General features: G+C 41.4%; 1 protein-coding gene across 1 annotated transcript in view; it reads right to left on the bottom strand.

Moving 5' to 3' along the window:
- ARHGAP42 (Rho GTPase activating protein 42) overlaps positions 1–20221 on the bottom strand; it is a 282154-nt gene extending 261933 nt beyond the window's left edge. The window contains exon 1 of the mRNA XM_012770559.3: positions 19612–20221. Within this exon, the coding sequence (XP_012626013.2) occupies positions 19612–19765 (154 nt within the window). The 5' untranslated portion in view covers positions 19766–20221. The remainder of the gene's footprint in view (positions 1–19611) is intronic.
- Between the last annotated feature and the right edge of the window lie 1393 nt (positions 20222–21614).

Genomic DNA, 21614 nt, shown 5'->3' with positions numbered 1-21614 from the left:
ATTCAAGAATAAGGAAGAAAAGAACTATGAAAAACTAAGATGAAAAAGTTGGAAAGTCATGAAAAGATTGGTAAGAGAATAGGCTCCACAGAAGCCAAGAGACAAGAAGTTTCAGTTAACAAGGAGTGGCCAACAGGGTCAGATACACAATGGTCCAATGAAATAATGACCAGAGTATCCTTGCGATTTGACAGCTGGTCCCTAGAGTCCTAATCTTTGGAATATCTCAATGTTAAATTTTCACAAACTCAACATAACCATTTATTCAACAGTTACCTGGAAACAAATATGTACCCCGCAAAGCACTAAACACAAAGAAGGAGACATAGACCATAGTTTCGAGGAACCTGGATGTTAATGCACACACCCACATGTATGATCTGAGGGGCAGTGGAGCAGCAGGAGTGAACAAAACTGGACATAAAAAGCCTAAAGCCTAAAGGTACACTAAGGGACTGGTTTCTCCTCTCTAATAAGAAACTCCTTTAAAAAGTACAATGTTGGCAGGGCATGGTGGCTCACGCCTGTAATCCTAGCACTCTGGGAGGCCGAGGAGGGCGGATTGCTCAAGGTCAGGAGTTTGAAACCAGCCTGAGCGAGACCCAATCTCTACTAAAAATAGAAAGAAATTAATTGACCAACTAAAACATATATATATATATATATATATATATATATATATATAGAAAAAATTAGCCGGGTATGGCGGCGCATGCCTGTAGTCCCAGCTACTCGGGAGGCTGAGGCATTAGAATAGCTTGAGCCTAAAAGATTGAGGTTGCTGTGAGCTAGGCTGAGGCCATGGCACTCACTCTAGCCTGGGCAACAAAGTGAGACTCTGTCTCAAAAAAAAAAAAAGTACAATGTTTGTAACATATAAAAAATAAAGTGATTTATAATTCCATAAAAATTAACAATTTAGGACCCAAAAAAGAACTATGCAAGAACTTACATAAGCTGCCCATGTTAAGAAAAAGAAGCAATGTCTGAGATGGAATATGCTTTAAAAATACGCTTCTAAAAATTGTTCCCGATTTCCAGTTAAGTTCAGCAGATGCCACAGTTGTGCTCCCAAGTCCAATACCAGAATATGCTGGGGCTCCCCAAACCCTGTATCACAACCGTATATACCACAGGCTTCATTTTGGCATAATAGACGAACACATATTTTAGGCAGGAAAAATTCTTTAAAAGATGAAAGTCTGATTCGATCACATAGCTGATACGTGATCCAATTTCCTTTTGGTGGGCTACAGCAGACTGCAGATGTTTCTTTACTCAAAATGTGACCCATTCTGGTTTCACTTACATTTCTTATGTAGGCTGCTTTAAATTACTTACACATAAGTACTACCTTCAATCTGAGGGCTTTTAGCCATAAATATGCTAATAATAAAAATATGCAGAAGCAAGGAAAATATTTCACATAACAGTATAAATGGCATATACAGTAGTCCCCCTTTATCCGCAGTTTCAATTACCCACGGTCAACTGCGGTCCAAAAATATTACGTGGAAAATTCCAGAAAAACACTTCTTAAGTTTAAATTTCATGCTATTCTGAGGAATGCGATGAAATCTGTGACCATCCCACCCTATCAGGCCTTTGTCCAGAGGGTCCACACTATATATGCTACCAGTCATTTGTCATTTAGTAGCCATCTCAGCTATCAGACTGACAGACCACAAGAAGAAAGGTGAGTATAGTACAGTAAGATATTTTGAGAAAGAGAGAGAGAGAATGAGACGACATTCACATAACTTTTATTACAATACATTTTATAATTGTTCTATTTTATTATTGTTGTTGTTAATCTCTTACTGTGCCTAATTTATAAGTTAAACTTTATCATAGTTGTATATGAATATGAAAAAACATAGTACATAACAGGTTTGGGTTTTAGGCCAGGGGTCTTCAAACTTAACTGCCACAGACAAGGAGGGACTACTGGATACTATTATTGTATTTATATTTTTTAAGTGTGTTCACACGGACATGGAAGTTTAAATTAAAAGTAAAATACTTAGTCTACATAATATACTAGAATTTTTTCACAATGATGTTTGTCTTCACAGACAAAGTTTCAGAATTGGTTCTAGTATTATGCAGTTAATTACAACCTGTAGACTCTGGCATCTCCAAACATTAGTTTGACAAAACTTCCTGTAAATTTAGTCATTTAATGAACACTTACTAAAAATGTTTCGTGTGTATAGTTCCAGAGTCCCAAAGATTTGGTGCCTACCCCTATGGAGCTAACTGTCTAGGGAGAGAAACAGGCAAATAATCAAGTCATCAAAGTAAGATGTGATGAAAACCGTATTATCTACAAAATCATAAAATTGCAGATAGGGAAAGGTCCCTAAAAAGTGAGTTAAGCTATTTCATAGCAGTACTGGCTTCTCCCACTATAAGTCACATTCATGACACCAACCAACGACACAGGGTCTACCCACGGCTCTCACATCAGTATTAACTATAATGCATTTGTCCAGGTAAGCTAAAGATCCTGCTTAGAAAAGCCATCTCATACCCTCTTTTGAATAAAATATGCTTCTTCTTGTTGCTTATAACTCTGGTCTAATTTAGTCCCCTAGTTTCAACATTAGCTAGAGATGAGAAAGGTGAGAAAATTAACATTTAATACCAAGTACCATACATTGTGCTAGATACTTTACATACGCTATCTCATTTAATCCAAAAAATATGCAGATGAAGTAAATATTACTCCCATAGTATGCAAAAGGAAATTCATAAAAGAAGCCAGATGATGTGCTCATAGTCAAGTAGCTAATGAGTGGCAGAATTAGAACTAAAAAGCATTTCTCTGATTCCCAAACTGAGGCTTTTTGTACTATATCAGGCTGACTGCTGTTAATGTTAAATCTTCAATGAAACCCACTTAACATTAAAATGCTCTCATAATTAAAGATGAAATGTTATTAGCCCTGCACGTGTGTGAGTGATAAAGCTAAGCTTAGCTAAAGAGCAAACCCTCTCTTTTTCTTTTAGCCCGATTTAATGTTCAGATTATTTGGATAAATTGGGATTAGCTTGAGCTAACATATGTCTTGACAGAAGTACAAGGCACAAGCTCAAACAAGAGACACGTCTAAGCCATAACCTAAAGAGTTAAAGTCGGGAGGGTATCTTTCAAGTGACACCTTGCTTCTGCACTCTGGTTTCATCCTCTCTCATCCCCTCTTATCCTTATCGGTGGGTGTCAAAAAACATCACACTCAGTAAGACACGAATATGCACAGAATTCCAATGTCCATTAGAGCAGGCTGAGGAAGGAAGCAAGATTGGGGAGAAAAGGACATGCATCCAAGAGAGTATAAACTGACAAACCTGGATGCCTCATTGCTGGTCACGGATTTTCCTTGTTCAGGATTATTCAGGATCTGTATTCTCTTTCTTTTTTTTTTTTTTTCTTTTTTTTTTTTGAGACAGAGTCTCGCTTTGCCCAAGGTAGAGTGAGTGCCATGGCGTCAGCTTGGCTCACAGCAACCTCAAACTCCTGGGCTCAAGCAATCCTCCTGCCTCAGCCTCCCAAGTAGCTGGGACTACAGGCATGCGCCAACATGCCTAGCTAATTTTTTCTCTCTATATATATATGAGTTGGCCAATTAATTTCTTTCTATTTATAGTAGAGATGGGGTCTCACTCTTGCTCAGGCTGGTTTCAAACTCCTGACCTTGAGCAATCCGCCCGCCTTGGCCTCCAAGAGTGCTAGGATTACAGGCATGAGCCACCATGCCCGGCCCTATTCTCTTTCTCTATGCCCTGAGGCTGGTCTTTTCCATCCCTTGCTTCCCTTTCCAAGCAGTCCCCAAAGTCCAGACTTCATGACCATTGTTCCCTACTTCCCTCAGCCTGAGCTCCCTTTAAGCTCAAGGGTCCACTAAAAAAAATTTTTTTCTGTAAATAATGTTTTGTCTTTAGGGTACCATCCAAATACCCTCTCCTGGTGATTATGACACCAAGTCGATAGGACCACCTTTCCTAAATCAACTAACAAAAAGGCCCAATTCAGCTCTTCTCACTGAGCCAAGTGAATCTTCCTCTTCAATTCTTAACTGGAAGTCCTTTATTACCTGTAATTCCCCTCCCCCAGCCCCTCCAGCAATGGCCTACCAATCTCATCATTTTCTTTTCTCACCAATAACCGCAGGATGATCTCACCTTCAACATAATTACCTTTATAAAACATCTGTGTGCAGCATAAGAGACACCTAGCAAAGTGCTTTTCTAAGCCACTGTGTTCAATGCACAAACCAATGGGGAAAAAAGTTCTCTCATCTGGAGAGTTTGGCCTGTTCATGTTGTGAAATTGCTCAAATATCGATTTCAATTCTGAGAAGTGCAAGTTGTGATCATCACTTTAAATAATTTTTGTAAACCACTGACCCGAGCCAGCAGAACTGAAGCATCAGCAGGTATGTCCACAAAGTTTCAAAATCTATACTGCCTGTTCATGAAGCCCTAAATGCCAGCTTAATGCTTTCTTGGTTCCCAAATCAAGATAGATAATTATTTGTTCTTTTTTTTTTAAAGGCAAATCAAAACCATGCCACATCTTATAATCATTTCCTACTAAGTAGATTTAATTTGGGCAACAAACAAGTCCATGCTTTAATATTCAATTAAAGCATTTCCATTTCAATAATTTTTCATTTCCAGGGAATATGATAATAACATTGACAAGAATCTATTAAAGCTAATTCTTGAAAAAAGCTGAAATTATTGGAATTACAATGATTCTGCCTAAAGGAAATTAAATATGCTTATATTATGTTATTATGCATTTTTTCCATTAGCCCCACAAAAATCCTACAAGGAGTACAGGGCAAATGTTATCCCATTTTTTTTTTATGAAAACAGAGTCTGAGACCAGTAGCTTGCACCATTGTATTCATACCACTAGTTAGTGGCAATGCCAACACTAGAACAAAGTTCTAATAACTGGTGCTGTCTCATGTCCCTTGGATTTTCCAGTCCAAAAAGTGAGCAGCGAGAAGCCAGTGCAGTGCACAAAAAGCTGGCTAAACACAATAGTAAGGGGCACATTTGCAGTCCCCATTCTCTGGCTCATTCACTCCAGATATTCAAAATCCTCCTCCATCTCAGGCTCTCCTTAGTAAAATGTAAATTGGTTCATGTTCAGCAGTTACTGAGCATCCACAATGTGGTAAGAGCTGATTAGAATACAACTATGCTTGGCACCTATACGTTTATATTTAAAAGAATGAGAAAAATACAAGCATACCTCCTTTTATTGCGCTTTACAGATACTTTTTACAAGTTGAAGGTTTGTGACAGCCCCACTTTGAGCAAATCAGCACCAGTTTTCCAGCAGCATGTGCTCACTTTGTGTCTCTGTGGCATATTTTGGTAATTCTCATAAGATTTCAGACTTTTTCATTATTATTATACCTTTAAGATGATATATGATCAGTTTGATGATATATGATTTTTGATGTTGCTATTGCAATGGTTTTGGGATGCCACGAACCACATCTATATAAGACAGTGAACCTAATCAATAAATGTGTGTGTGTGTATGTGTGTTCTGACTGCTCTGCCAAACCATCCATTCCCCTATCTCTCCCCTTCTCCTTGGGCCTCTCTATTCCCTGAGATACAACAATATAAAAATTTTGCCAGTTAATAAATCCACAATGGCCTCCAAGTGTTCAAGTAAAAGGAAGAGTCTCTCACTTTAAATCAAAAGCTAGGGCCGGGCACAGTGGCTCATGCCCGTAATCCTAGCACTCTGGGAGGCCAAGGCAGGCGGATTGCTCGAGGTCAGGAGTTCGAAACCAGCCTGAGCAAGAGCGAGACCCCATCTATACTATAAATAGAAAGAAATTAATTGGCCAACTAATATATATAGAAAAAATTAGCCAGGAGTGGTGGCACATGCCTGTAGTCCCAGCTACTCGGGGAGGAGGATTGCTTGAGCCCAAGAGTTTGAGGTTGCTGTGAGCTAGGCTGACGCCACGGCACTCACTCTAGCCTGGGCAACAAAGTGAGACTCTGTCTCAAAAAAAAAAAAAAAAAAAAAGCTAGAAATGATTAAGCTTAGTGAGAAATGCATGCCAAAAGCTGAGATAGGCAAAAAGCTAGGTCTCCCGTACCAGTAAACAAAGTTGAGAATGCAAAGAAAAAGTTCTTGTAGGAAACTAAAAGCGATACTCCAGTAAACACCAAATGATAAAAAAGCAAACAGCCTTATTGCTGATATGGAGAAAGTTTTTAGCGGTCTGGATATAAGATCAAACCATTCCCTTAAAGCCGAAACCTAATCCAGAGCAAGGCCCTAACTTTTTCAATTCTATGAAGGCTGAGAGAAGTGAGGAAGCAGCAGAAGAAAAGTTTGAAGTTAGCAGATGTTGGTTCAAAAGGTTTAAGGAAAGAAGCCGCCTCCATACCTAAAAAGTGCAAGGTGAAGCAGGTGCAGCAAGTTATCCAGAAGATGTAGCTAAGATAAGCAATGAAGGTGGCTACACTAAACAAAAGATTTTTTTTTTTTTTTTTTGAGACTGAGTCTCACTTTGTCGCCCAGGCTAGAGTGAGTGCCGTGGCCTCAGCCTAGCTAACAGCAACCTCAAACTCCTGGGCTCAAGCAATCCTCCTGCCTCAGCCTCCTGAGTAGCTGGGACTACAGGCATGCACCACCATTCCCGGCTAATTTTTTCTATATATATTAGTTGGCCAATTAATTTCTTTCTATTTATAGTAGAGACGGTGTCTCTGCTCAGGGTGGTTTCGAACTCCTGACCTTGAGCAATCCGCCTGCCTTGGCCTCCCAGAGTGCTAGGATTACAGGCGTGAGCCACCGCACCCGGCCTGAAACAAAAAATTTTTGATGAAGATGAAACAGTCTTCTAGTGGAAGAAGATGCCATCTAGGACTTTCATAGCTAGAGAAGAGAAGTTCTGGCTTCAAAGCTTCAAACGACAGGCTGACTCTCCTGTTAGGGGCTAATACAGCTGGTGACTCTAAATTAAATCCAATATTCATTTACCATTTCAAAAATCCTAGGGCTTTTAAGAATCATGCTAAATCTACTCTGCCTGTGCTCTATACACGGCACAACAAATCCTGGCTGACAGGGCAGTTTACAGATGGTTTACTGAACAGTTTGAGCCCACTGTTGGGATCTACTGCTCAGGAAAAAAAGATTCTTTTCAGAATATTACTACTCACTGACAACGCACCTGGTTGCCCAAAGGCTCTGATGGAAAGATACAAGGAGTTGAATGTTGTTGTCATGCCTGCTAACTAACACAACATCCATTCTGCAGCCCACAGATCAAGAAGTAATTTGGACTTTCAAGTCTTATTATTTAAGAAATACATTTGATAAGGATATTGCTGCCATAGACATTGGTTCCTCTGATAAATCTGGGCAAAGTAAATTGAAACCTTCTGGAAAGGATTCACTACTTTAGATGCCATTAAGAACATTCGTAGTTCATACCAGCATTAACAGGAATTTGAACGAATTCAAGACTTCAGTGGAGGAAGTAACTGCAGATGTTGTGGAAATAGCAAGAGAACTAGAACTAGAAGTAAAGCTTGAAGATGTCACAGAATTGCTGCAATTCAATGAAAAAACTTGAACAGATAAGGATTTGCTTCTTACACATGAGCAAAGAAAGCAACCACCACCCAGATCAGTCAGCAGCCATAAACATCCAGGCAACACCCAACATCAGCAAAAAGATTATGACTCGCTGAAAGTTCAGATGATTGCCAGCATTTTTCAGCAATATTTTTCAATTAGGGTATATACATTGTTTAGATATAATGCTATTGCATACTGTGGTGTCATGAAAAATATATATATATATATACACATATACATATATATGTATATATAGGTTTTCATCCATGGTTCCTGGCTCATAACTCCCATAGGCCTTGTTAGAGTCTTTTGGTACAATGTTAGGTGTGGCCTCAGGGGACAGAATCTTTGGCTTTCTCCTTCCCTCCTTTCACCTGCCCCAAGGCAGGACTCTAATCTATCCCCACCTTTCTAATTGTGGGTCATCAGAGCCTCATTCCAAGGAGGGTGTGCCTCATATTTTGAAGCCCAATCCCATTTCAACACAGTTGTCCATAAAACCTCAAGAGAGCAGGGTTCTGAGAGCTTCTGGAGAGCCGAACATGTGGAGCTGAACAGGTGGAGACATACTGGAAGGTGAACACAAAGTCATCCACATGCCGGGAAGGTGGTGCACTCACTCCACAGGACCAAGCTCCTGCAACCAGGGTCCTTCCAGACCTCGCCCTGTGTATCTCTGCATCTGGCCATTTACTTGTCTGCTTTAAGATGTCCTCCGTAATAAACATTAAGTAAACGTTTCCCTGAATTCTATGAGCTGCTCTAGCAAATTAATTAACCTAAACACGGGGTCGAGGGAACCCCAATTTGAAGCCGGTTGGTCAGCAGTTCCAGAGGCCCAGACTTGCGACTGGTGGGAAGGAGGGGTCAGTCTTGAGGACTGGGTCCTCAACTTGTAGGCCCTGACTCTAGCTCTGGGGAGGCAGTATCCAAACTGAAATAGAGCACGCCCAGCTGGTGTCCACTGTGTGGTGTGAGGGGAAAACCCCACATTTGGTCAGAGCAGTTTTCTGTGTTGATTGTTGTGGTGAGAGAACAGAGGAAAAACACAGTTTGAGGAGGGTTTTTCCTGAAGCACACACTTAATGGACTACAATATAATGTAAATGTAACTTTCATATGTACTAAGAACCCTAAAAAAAAATCTGTGTGACTCACTTTATTGCTATATTCCCATAATTGCAATATTCACTTTATTGCAATCCAGGCAGTATCTCCAAGATATGTCTATATAATAAACAGAGACACACAGGGAGAGCACCATGTGACTACAGAGGCAGAGATTGGAGTGACACATCTATGAGACAAGAATGCCTCAGATGGCCGGCAACTACCCAACGCCAGAAGAGGCAACGAAGGAGCCTCCCCCTAAAGACCTCAGAGAGAGCCTGGCCCTGCTGACACCTTTATTTCAAACTTCTCGCCTAAAAAATTGTGAAAGAATAAGCTACTGTAATTTTAAATTAAGAAAAAAAAATTATATATATAAACTAAATGTATTAATGAAGTTGGAGAAAATCAAATGTTAAGATATTTGGGGTATAGAATTGTAGGGCTAACAGAATGGTAATATCTTGGTGGGGTAAAAAAAATGGAAAGACTTAGAAGGACTCCAGTGTTTCTTGATAAGCTGACCAGGCAGTTCAGGATACAACTGAATAAAAGAGAATGAGCTAGAAGGGAAGGGAGAAATTCTTTAATAGTTACTGACAGATTGAGCCTGAGATTGTGTGAAGCACACCTGGGTGGTTACATCTCCTAGGCTAGTGAAAATCAGGCCCAGAGCTCAGGAAAATGAGGTCAGGGCTGGAACCCTGGGAGCAGATGTTATCATACAAGGAAAACAAACAGTGAAAGGGCTAAGAGGAATTCTTGTGCACCACCAACATTGAAGGGAGAGAGAGAAGAAATAAAATGAGAAAGGAAGAGGAACATCACCAACTGAGAAAAAGGTGCAGCAATGGATCTGGGAATAGGTAAGTGACAATCTTAGAAAGGGTCGCCACTAAGGAAAAAACAGGATTGCCTTTAAAAGTCCCTTCTTCTTACCTCTTACGTTGACATCATTTTTTCATGGTAAAAACAGCAAAAAGTGCGCCCCTCAAAAAGTCATCTCTATTATCTCTTAAGCTGACAATTTTTTAATGGGACCCATCTCCCTCAAATGTTCCGCAACTGACTTTCAAAACAGCTGGAAGGCTGGTCTCATAGTCCTTTGACTCCCTAGGGTCACATGGCAACTTTTTCATGCAAGGCAAAGTCTGATATAAGCTCCAAAACCATAACATTCAAATTGTTTTCACAACTAATTTTAATTTGCCACCTCTGGCTGTCTCCTCCCACCACCACCTCTTCCTCTTTTTTTTTTTGGCAGGGGTGGGGGAAGGTATATCTTTCATTCAGACATTTTAAAGAGTAAGGAAATTAAAGAAATGAAGAAGAAAATATTATCACAACAGCAAAGTAAAATCAATTTGCACAGCTCCCATTTGAAAACGGATACTACACTATACAGAATACTCATTTCTGTTAGTGGCTTATCACTCCCCTCCACACAGAGACACATATCAGTTTCCTAAATTATATCATCACTTTTCCTGTATACAAAAAAAGAAAACCGAACCTGGGCCTCTCACTCGGATAAGCTCCAGTATATGTTTACACATGAGGTAACACTATTTGGCATGTCTTTCATAGACTAACAGGCGGCACGGCTTTTTAGATTTGTGTGAGGAAATATCATAAAAATTCCACTATTGAGGGATGCGTCTAACTTCCCAATGAAGAGATAGCATTCCACGGCTACCCAGTTTTTCCCAGAGTAAAGTCAAGATTCAGGGGCAGTTCTATTAGTGTAGCAAGGTTATATACAGGCAGCGTGTTTTCCAAATTTTTTTCATATCACCTGACATTGGGAACCATCCCAGGAGATGGTTTCCTGCCCTTCACAAATTACAAGGCGTTTTCCAGCACACAAGAAAGAATCAGCCAAATCAGATAAGCCAACAACATAAAAAATGCCATGTTTCGGCATTTTTAAAATACCATTAAAAACAGGGACTTTTAGAGCCAGGTGTGGTGGTGCGCACCTGTAGTCCCAGCTACTCAGGAGACTGAGGTGGAAGGATCACTTGAACTCAGGACTTCGAGGCTGCAGTGAGCTATGATCACGTGTGGGACTAGCCACCTGCATTTCGGCCTGAGCAACCTAGCAAGACCCATCTCTTAAAAAAAAAAAATTAATGAAAAAAATAAAGACTTCTACCACAGAATCTAAAAATTGGAACTGAAAAATCTGTGATAGTTGATATAAAATAATCTATAGGATGCTAATTATTAGTCTTATCCAAGCCTTTTCTCATCATGGTCCATGTAAAAATTACATTAGAAGAATTATTCTCAAACAAAAGATTCCAAAGTCTAAAAAAATTAGGGCTTATTTTTCTTCTTTTATACATTCACATCTCTATAAAAAGAAAAAAGGCTGGGAAAACTGGCAGATTATTACCGGCTAGAAGGTACCTTACTATTCCACAATTCACTTTTTCTGAAGCAAATCACAGTCCTCACACACAGTATTATCTATGTGTGTTCCACCATAACACTCTCTTTAGTATTATAATTGGATTCTTGATAATGAAATCAGAATGCTGCAGATACAAAGAATGGAGTATTCTGAGTAACCGAATATTCCAGTTAGATGTAATCCTAGAGAGAAGAATCCACATTATTAGAAGTATCTAAGCTAAAATGTAAATTCACCTGGCGAAAGACATAACTGTTAAAATAATTACATTCCTATTGACTGTCCTGTTATCATCCTGCTCCTTTTTTTTCCTTTGCTTAAAGGGCCATTAAGACAAACAAACATTATGTAAGTTGCTACGCTCATACAAAAATCAGCCATTCTAACTCAGAATATGGCAGCTGTAAAAGATGAAGCACAGCTTCCGTGCCCTGAAGAGCCAGGTGCTCAGCAACTGATTTTAATTTTCAGGATGAAAATCAGCAAGAAGCAGCCCTTGGATGATGAGGCCTGATCCACTGGGGATACACTCCAAGGATTATTAGATGCTGGGCAGCGGTTCAGCAGGCTGGAGGAAAAGGAAAGATTGGCAGAGCTGCAAGCTGAAAATGGTGGGTGGCAGGTGGGACGAGGGGGGGGCTGGCACCTGCCTAGAAGGCTGAAATGAGCGGAAATAACTGTCCAGACAGCAGGGATGGCTCTGGCCAGAACAGGTGGCATCCAAAGCTCTGGCAAGAAACAATATTCGTGAAAGCAAGTCAAGACTAAACAATCCCCCTTTCCCTCAACCTTTTCTTATCTGTCTATAACAAATATTTAAATTGTTGCAGAACATTAACTGAATGCAGCTTAATATCCTGATTTTTTTTAAACTAATATTTTTAATCTATTCTTTTCTGTAATATATCTAGAGAAAAGATGCCACTCTCAATATCTGCATGACTTTTAAAAAAGACTGCACTTGACACCAAAGCACTACTAAATGTACACTTTATTATTTCTATCTTACATAATCTGAGTAATGCTCAAGCATCGTCATTAACGCAATTAACACTGTACTCTAAGAAGTGTTAATAACTGAAAGGATGTTTGTTAAAGCAGTTTTTCAGTGACTTAAAGCGTAGTGGTTACCTGAGCTATCCACACTCTTGAAGTGCCTTGCTCATAACTGTAAGGGGAGGTGGTGCGTAGGGTGGTTATTGCTCAGCCAGCTTCCTCCACTAGACAGGAACTGTTTTCTGTTGCCACAGCAACCCATCCCTGACCTTCTAACCCAACAGAGCCCCTCAATTACTACCTGCTGAAAAAGGAAATCCAGCAGAAATAAAGATACTGTTAAAGGGCACCTATGAATCTCATGTAGAACCTGAGAAGAGAGGTAGATGGAAGTAATCAGGCAGCGATTAAATTCCACTCTGACTAGCAGGTGCCAAGGTTCCCATCGAAATTAACACAAGTATAACTACTTTTATTCTTAATATGTCTCTGAAACAGAGCCTTAAAGTGCCACATTCCTCATCTAGCAGTTCCTGAAATTAATTACAGTTCATTTGAAAGAAGCAGTTACTTCTGCTCATTTAACTCAAATTCTAATGATGGATGAAAACCAAATGAATGGCTGAAGTAATTATACATCCACACCTGTGATCTGGCTGCCTCACTACACGAGCACAACCACCTTAGTGGAATAAAGAACTCTTGCAGCACAAAAAAGAATCTACAAGGAGTTCCACTTAAACTAAATAAAACCTAGGTGCAATTTTAAATAACCAAAAATAGCGTAATGCAATACCAGTTCTCACTAAAAGCTGAAGGATGACCAAGTAAATAGTGCAATAACTACGCAAAATCTTTCGAACTTTGTAAACTTGCCTTCCCCCCCTACACCTCGTTTAATTCCTTCCCTATGTCACCAAAAATTCTGGTAACAAAGTGGGACTTGAACATACACACAAAATAGAGACTGTCTTAAAGGTGACAAACTGAGTGAAAAAAGAATAAGGTGAGTTTGTGAAACACAGCAAATGGAAGGTGGGGGTCCTTCACATTTCAGTGTGGTCTTTGCACTTAGGGTTTTCTTTTACTATAAACACCTATATAATCCCCAGATTACAAATGCATCATAGCAGATTTCAAACTGAGGTCTGTGGACACTAAGGGTAGGTCCCTGTAAGAAATTGTGTGTTTCCCTCTTGCTAATGTCTTAATTAATTGCATATTCTACATCATCAACATACAAGCAACCAACCATTCAAATCGGTGCCCTTCTCTTTCATGTCATGGATCACTAGTGCCAGGAACTACTGCTTCCAGACAGAGGCAATATGACTAATAAATAAATAAAGCTTGTAAGAGTGGAAAGGCCACCATCAGGGCAAGAGTATTTTGAAGAACAGTAGTTTCAACTAAGAAAAGTAGTAAGAAAATGAATCAATACCACATAAGACACAATACTTTCTGTGTGAGAGGAAAATTATTTTCAGAAAACCAACATCATCCATTTTTAGATTAATTAAATGTAGTTGACAAGTTTTGCATTAGTTTCACAATGTTGATATTTACTTTGTAAACTGATTTGAAGACTGTATGAATGTTTTAAGCATATAAGTATAGTTTCATGCTTGTATATATAACTATAACAAATAATTGCACCTGTATTAAAGTCCATTAATTTTTTTTTTCCTTCAAAAGAATACTAAAGATATAAATTTAGAAACAGTATCCAAAGGCAGACCAAACAGCTGGCCAGTTCTAGCTTAAGGCAATGAGAGGAAGACCATAAAAGAAGGACAGCCAACATGCTTCAGGGCAGGGTGTAGAAAGAATTTTGATAATGCTCTCCACACCCAATCAATTTGATTCAATAAATGTAATTCCATTTTTTAATTGACAAATAAAAAGTATAAACATTTATGGTATACAAGATGATTTTCTTCTTAATTTCTGTAGAAATGGGGTCTTGCTATACTGCCCAGGCTGGTCTCAAACTCCTGGCCTTAAGTAATCTTTCCACCTTGGCCTCCCAAAGTGCTGGGATTACAGGTATGAGCGACTACTCTGGGCTAGTGGTTTGATAAATATAACATGATATTACATATATTTGATACACTGTGGAATGGCTAAATCAAGCTAATGTAAGCATTACCTCATATACTTATCTTTTTGTGTGTGTAGTTAGAACACCTAAAAATCTACTCTCTTAGCAATTTTCAATTCTATTTTTTTCTTTTTTTTCTTTTTTTTTTTTTTTGAGACAGAGTCTCACTTTGTTGCCCAGGCTAGAGTGAGTGCCGTGACGTCAGCTTAGCTCACAGCAACCTCAAACTCCTGGGCTCCAGTGATCCTTCTGCCTCAGCCTCCCGGGTAGCTGGGACTACAGGCATGCGCCACCATGCCCGGCTAATTTTTTTATATATATATCAGTTGGCCAATTAATTTCTTTCTATTTATAGTAGAGACGGGGTCTCGCTCTTGCTCAGGCTGGTTTTGAACTCCTGACCTTGAGCAATCCGCCCGCCTCGGCCTCCCAAGAGCTAGGATTACAGGCGTGAGCCACAGCGCCCGGCCTCTTTTTTTTTTTTTTTTTTTGAGACAGAGTCTCACTCTGTTGCCCGGACTAGAACACCCTGGTGTCAGCCTAGCTCACAGCAACCTCAAACTCCTAGGCTCAAGCAATCCTTCTGCCTCAGCCTCCCGGGTACCTGGGACCACAGGCGTACACCACCATGCCCGGCTAATTTTTTCTATATATTTTTAGTTGGCCAATTAATTTCTTTCTATTTTTTAGTACAGACGGGGTCTTGCTCTTGCTCAGGCTGGTTTCAAACTCCTGACTTTGAGCGATCCACCTGCCTGGAACTCCCAGAGTGCAAGGATTATAGGCATGACCCACTGCACCCGGCCTCAATTCTATTTCTGTCTATTCTTTTTCTCTCTCCCTCTCTCTCTCTTCTTTTTTTGATCTGTATTCTCGTTCATTCTGTAATACTTAAAGATAATTCACTGAATTCAAAAATAAAAAGACAAGAAAAAGTAAAGGCTAAATTATATGAGAAAGCAAGTTTGAAATGTTTCTTTGGATGTGATCCATAAAAGGAGAAAATTAATAAGCAAAAATAACATTAATTCACAGCTCAAATTTTAAGATTGACACCTGTTAAACACAGTTCAAAGAATAACATTCGATAAAAAGGGTGGAGATTTTGAATCATACATCATGAACTAAAACTCAATTCCCCAGTATCAAGAATATTCTCATATATCACTGATCAAATGTCTATATGGCATGTAAAAAATGAACAAATATTCTTCATAGTAAGATTTTTACAGATTTTTCTTTATTTTACAGGAAAATTAGGGATCAGAGAAGTAAGCTTACTTGCCAATTATAACACTGCACTTGACAACACCAAAATTCAAACACAAGTCTAGGTCCATACACTTAATTAATTATCTTTTTCTCACAATAGATATGAATATGAAAAATAATGCATCTTTTTAAAATAGTATCTTACATATATTATTTAAAATTGAAATCATCTAGTCCAACGGAAATCATCTAGTTCAATTGAAAGGACCCTTCCAAATAGTCTACTAAAGAAACATCTTAGCCAGGCACAGGGGCTCACACCTGTAATCCCAGCACTTTAGGAAGCAGAGATGGCAAGATCACCTGAGGCCAAGAGTTCAAGACTAGCCTGGGCAAAATAGCAAGACCCACATCTCTACAAAAAAAAAATTTTTTTTAATTAGCTGGGCCTGGTGGCACACTTCTGTAGTCCTAGTTGCTGAAGAGGCTGAGTTGGGATTGCTTGAACCCAGGATTTAGAGGTTGCAATGAACTGTGATCACACCACTGTACTCTGGTCTGGGCGACAGAGTGAGATCCTATCTCAAAAAAAAAAAGCAAAGAAACTACATCTTGAGCCACAGATCAAGGAGCATGTGTGATTCTTATTGGACAATCAGGCATGTATTTTTTTTTTTTTTTTTTTTTTTTTTTTTGAGACAGAGTCTCACTCTGTTGCCCAGGCTAGTGTGAGTGCTGTGGCCTCAGCTTAGCTCACAGCAACCTCAAACTCCTGGGCTTAAGCAATCCTTCTGCCTCAGCCTCCCGAGTAGCTGGGACTACAGGTATGTGCCACCAAGCCCGGCTAATTTTTTCTATATATATTAGTTGGCCAATTAATTTCTTTCTATTTATAGTAGAGACGCGGGCTCGCTCTTGCTTAAGCTGGTTTTGAACTCCTGACCTCGAGCAATCCGCCCGCCTCGGCCTCCCAGAGTGCTAGTCAGACATGTATTAACTAAGAGAGTACAGGCCAAAACCCTCACCAGAAAAGTTACCAAGGATAAAAATAATATAAGATGCTTAGAAATACATTGATGATTGTCAGCTAAGCAACATTACAGTAAGAATTCATTGGGCCGGTGTGGTGCAGTGGCTCATGCCTATAATCCTAGCACTCTGGGAGGCCAAGGCGGGTGGATCGTTTGAGCTCAAGAGTTCGAGACCAGCCTGAGCAAGAGCGAGACCCCATCTCTACCAAAAATAGAAGTTAATTGGACAGCTAAAAATATATAGAAAAAATTAGCCAGGCATGGTGGCGCATGCCTATAGTCCCAGCTACTCGGGAGGCTGAGGTAGAAGGATCACTTGAGCCCAAGAGTTTGAGGTTGCTGTGAGCTAGGCTGACGCCATGGCACTCTAGCCCCAGCAACAAAGTGAGACTCTGTCTCAAAAAAAAAAAAAAAAAAAGAATTCATTAATTATTAATGGAATAACTAAAATAAAATTGAAATGGATAATGGATATGGCTATTGAAATCATTGGTAGAAAGTTGGGAAGGTGAAGACCTCCTCAGGCAGGAAGGAAAAACAGTCAAGAGGGACAGGACTTGGAGAAGGTATCCCTTAGTAGAGTGAGCAGTCCCATGGCACAAGGACTGCCATGGGGCTAGCAGAATGTCTGGGCCAGCGGTCAGGGTGGGGGCAGCCAGAGATAGAACTAAACAGGCTTCAAGTCCTTTAGACACACTCCTCCTACCCAAGCAGTTGCAGCCTGTCCTGGGAGCATCCTCCCCAAGGGACAGAAGGTAGCTTGGTAGGAAAAAAGCAGTGCTATCATGTGATTTTTAAGGGTCCCTTGGCTCTAAAATCTCTCCCATTTGGCAGCCGATGTTGGGAATTCCTTCCCCAAGGAATAAAACATTTTCCTTCCACAATGAAAGAAGTAAAAATCAAATGTTAAAGTAATACACTCTCAACCACAAACTGAAGAATCCTAGAAAGACAGTAGGTTGTCGTGGGTGGGAGAGTAAAAAAAAAAAGAAAACGACAGACAGGAGGTTGTATATTTAAGTGCATAAGATCAAATTAATAATGCAGGGCTCTTTATCTTCAAGGATCTTACAAGATTTCTTCACTTATGAACGGAAGAACAAACCTATAAAGGTGGGAATCACCTGATTTTTACAAGGCTAGATTCAAGAATCATAAGAAAGTATGTAATATCACTCATAAAATAATGTACATGTCAAAGCATTTATCACAGCTATGTTATTATTTTCAGCTACTGAAACACTAAAGTCGATCCCAAGCAAAGTGGAGAGAAAAATGTACAACATTTGGCAGCTACAGCAAGAACTGGCTTGGCACTGAGCACTTCGAGATGCAGAAGCTCTTCTTGAAGAGACATCATACACTCTAGGATGCGAAAAAGTTCATCCTGAGACCTCAACCAGGATCTTCAAACCAGAAGAAAGGCGAGTTCACATTTGTGTATACGCAGGTGGAAAGAACAGCAGATAAACCATATTTTTCACAAATCACAGTAAATACCATTATTAGTACTAGCCTCAAACTCAGGAATTAAGTGAATATGGGCATAAAACATTTTCTTTACTCTAGTTAAATAACACAAGTGGCTAAGTAAATGTTTTAGTATTTGGGATGGTTCAAATAAAATATATTTTGCAGCATACTAATTTCAAGACATTTTGCTAAGCTCCATCCTCATTATTAATATATATTTCAAAATACAGATCAGATGTTAGTGTTGTCTCAGTTTTGGCACACATACATCCCTATCATGTTGCACCTGACATACACAAAGGTGCTGCCCCATATATATCGTGTGGATAACTAGATCATCCAAAGGGCCTCTTACCTTATGAAAATACCTCATTCACCCAGCCATAAGAGGCCAGATTCCAGGGCTTCACTTCAGTAGCTAAAGCTTGCAGAAGCCTCTATTAAGATGCAAATACCTTTCACAGTGTTCTTTGCAGATGAAGAGAGAGAGAGAGGGAAGGAGGGAAGGAAGGAAGGAAGGAAGGAAGGAAGGAAGGAAGGAAGGAAGGAAGGAAGGAAGGAGGGAAGGAGGGAAGGAGGGAAGGAGGGAAGGAGGGAAGGAGGGAAGGAGGGAAGGAGGGAAGGAGGGAAGGAGGGAAGGAGGGAAGGAGGGAAGGAGGGAAGGAGGGAAGGAGGGAGGGAGGGAGGGAGGGAGGGAGGGAGGGAGGGAGGGAGGGAGGGAGGGAGGGAGGGAGGGAGGGAGGGAGGGAGGATAAATAAATTTTTTAAAAGATGCAAATACGTCCTGGGAAAGGTAACAAGCTAGGCCATATTAGTCTCACTCAATTCTCTGTCTGTGAAATTCTTGAATTTCAGATACTCTTAGGTGGTAGTAATTAAGAGTGAAGATCGGGAGGATGAAAAGAAGAGGAAAGAAAATTCGGTCAGGAGGGTGTATGGGAAAGGAGGCAGGAGAAACCCCTAAGAGTATTCTTTACGTTCTGCAGATCACTGAAGTTCTAATTGGCCTTTAGCCTTTGAACTTTCATCCCAGTGACACACCCAACACCCAACACAATGCAAACCAAAAATTAAGAGGCACACAAAACTCGCAAAGAGTTAAAAATCCACAGGTGCCATGCTGTCTTCGATCGTCTTACAAAATTGCAAAACTGCAAACAAGTGTTTCTTTAAAAGCCAACTCAATGACTGTGCCCAATAAAGAGCCACTGATGTACGTAGGAAATTAATCATTTTCTTTGAATATCACTAAATAAACCAGCTTAATTTTCTCCTTAAGACGAACTCTTGACTCCTTCTTGAGGGCTTTTTCAGTGCTCGAACTAGACACGATAAATTTACAGAAAAGAATAAAAAAAAGTCCCCAACATCTTTCCAGGAGCGTTGCGCAAAAAAGATGACTTTGAACGACCCTCCCCAGGGTAAACTCCAGCGTTCAACAGAGAACTCCCCCGTCCCTGTAGACATGGAAGTAAATAAGTAAAGAACACCTAAGAACAAACTTTGTCGGCCACCAGCAGGGGAGCTCTTCAGCTTTTGTCCCCAAATCCATTCAAACAAAAGAAGCCCGGACTCCCCCGTCCCACCCCGCGGAGGCTCTGCAGACCCCGGAGCCCTGCGCCCCGCCAGCCCGACTTACTCCTCAGCGCCCCGATGAGCAGGGAGCCGTCCTTAATGAGCTCTTTGATGAACTTGTTGGTCCGCTCCAGCTCAATCTCGTGACACTGCAGGCGCTCCCTGAAATCCGGGCTGTCCAAGTAGGAATCGCTGAACTCCAGAGTGGGCAGCCCCATGGCACAGGCACAGGCGGCCGGGGCCGCGTCGGGGCCGGCGGTCGGGGCGGGAGCAGCCGGCGGCGCTGGGGACGCGCGATCGCCTGGGGGACGCGCTGGGACGCCGGGGGACGGCGCGGAGGAGACGGGCCCCGCGCGCCGCGCCGCCTGCGCCGGGCTCAGTCTTCCTCCCCCGAGGCCGGGCGGGCGCAGGCGCGGGCGGCTGGCCGAGGCGCGGGGCGGCTCAGGTTGTTGTCACCGGGGCGCATCGTCGCTGCTGCGAGCGCTGCTGCGGTGGCGGGGCCCCGGGCCGCGGCCGGAGCAGGAAAGTTTCTGTCCCGGCGCGCACACTTCCGGCAGTTCCACTCTGCAACCCTCCTGACAGTCGTCGGCGCTGTGAGCCTGAAGCGCCCAGCAGCGACTCTCGCCCGGCCGCGGGGAAACCCTCCCCCTCGGCGGACGCAGCCTCTGAGAACTTGCAAATCGGGCCCGGGCTCCGAGACCCTCCTCCCCGCCCCTCCGCCCATTTACCCTCGTGCCCCCACCCACCGGCCCGCACTCGCTCCCGGGCTGCCCGCGCCGCCGTGGCGCGGTTGTGCTCCGGGCTTCGCGCGGGGCGTTGACCCTGTGCCCTCCCGGCGCCCCGCTCTGCTAGCCCTGCTAGCCCGTCGTGGCGCTTCGGGGTCCTCCGCTCCACAAAAGGGTCTCAAACTCCCAAACTACCTCCCCTACCGGTCTCCCTCTCCACCCACCCCCTAGAACTGTCTGGGAGAAAAACCAACTTTAACTTTTCCTAAAGTTGGAATATTTTGAAACCCGAATGGAAGATGCTACTGTCTAGCGTTAGTTTAGATTATACTTCACGCTTCCCCACGAAAAGTCCCGTCTCTTTGCGGCCTCTCAATTTCATCGATGCAATTTCATTGAGGTATACTCTTCCCCCCCCCCCACCCCCAATTGCTGAGGAGGTGGGACGGTTTTTTAAGTCATCCTTACCCTGCAGTACACACCTTGGACTTAGGTGCTCCCAACTTCTAGTAGAGCATCTATTTGCACCACAATACTAGTATCTCCTTTTGGCACCTGGGCGAAATTGTCCTACAAGGAGGGAGATTTTCAAATCAAAGTGGGCTGTAGTTTCCAATGAATAGTTAGTTAATTCCTGCCAAGAGGCATTGCCCTTCCTCTGGTAGAGGTTCACCTAATAAACTTCTGTTCTTTAAAACCTTGTCAGTAAAAGAAACTGCCACTTTACATCTCGTCGTGACATCATCTATAGGATTTCTGAGAACTCAGTTATTTTTCTTAAGGATCTGCTTTTAAACATGTCTATGTTTTCATTGCTTTGTCCATTTGAACCATCTGTTGAAAAACTCTTCTACAGATCATGGGAAAAATTCCATTAAAGTGCTTTACATTTTTCCCAAATAAGTTTCGGGGACCGTCAAGAGTTCAATTTTTTAAAAATATACACAAACATGAAAAATCGCATGTAAACCTAAGGCAGATAAGATCATGTAAACAGTATGTTCGGTGACTTGATTTCAATTCTTCTGGACCAGGAAAATCAGACTTGAAAACCTTCCATCCATATTTATATCATTTTTCCTCAACATGTTGGCAAAATGGCCAATCACCGTTAGAGTCATTTTAACTCCAAGTGTTGAACTTGTGTCTATCAATTAAATGCTTCTCCAGTGGGGGGTTAGTTGAGGGCAGGCAATAATGCTGTGTGTTAGTTTGTGGAAGTACATAAACAGCAGTGGACTGTTTTTCACATAAGGTGATTTTACATCTACTCATCATGTTGCCTGAAAAACAAAAAAACCAGTCAGGCCAAACAGTTTCCTTTCAACTTTTGCCAGGTTGC

This window comes from Microcebus murinus, chromosome 4, assembly GCF_040939455.1.
Source record: "Microcebus murinus isolate Inina chromosome 4, M.murinus_Inina_mat1.0, whole genome shotgun sequence".
Lineage (NCBI taxonomy): Eukaryota > Metazoa > Chordata > Mammalia > Primates > Cheirogaleidae > Microcebus > Microcebus murinus.
Note: the sequence above shows the minus strand (reverse complement) of the source record. Positions and strands in the feature narration are given on the sequence as shown.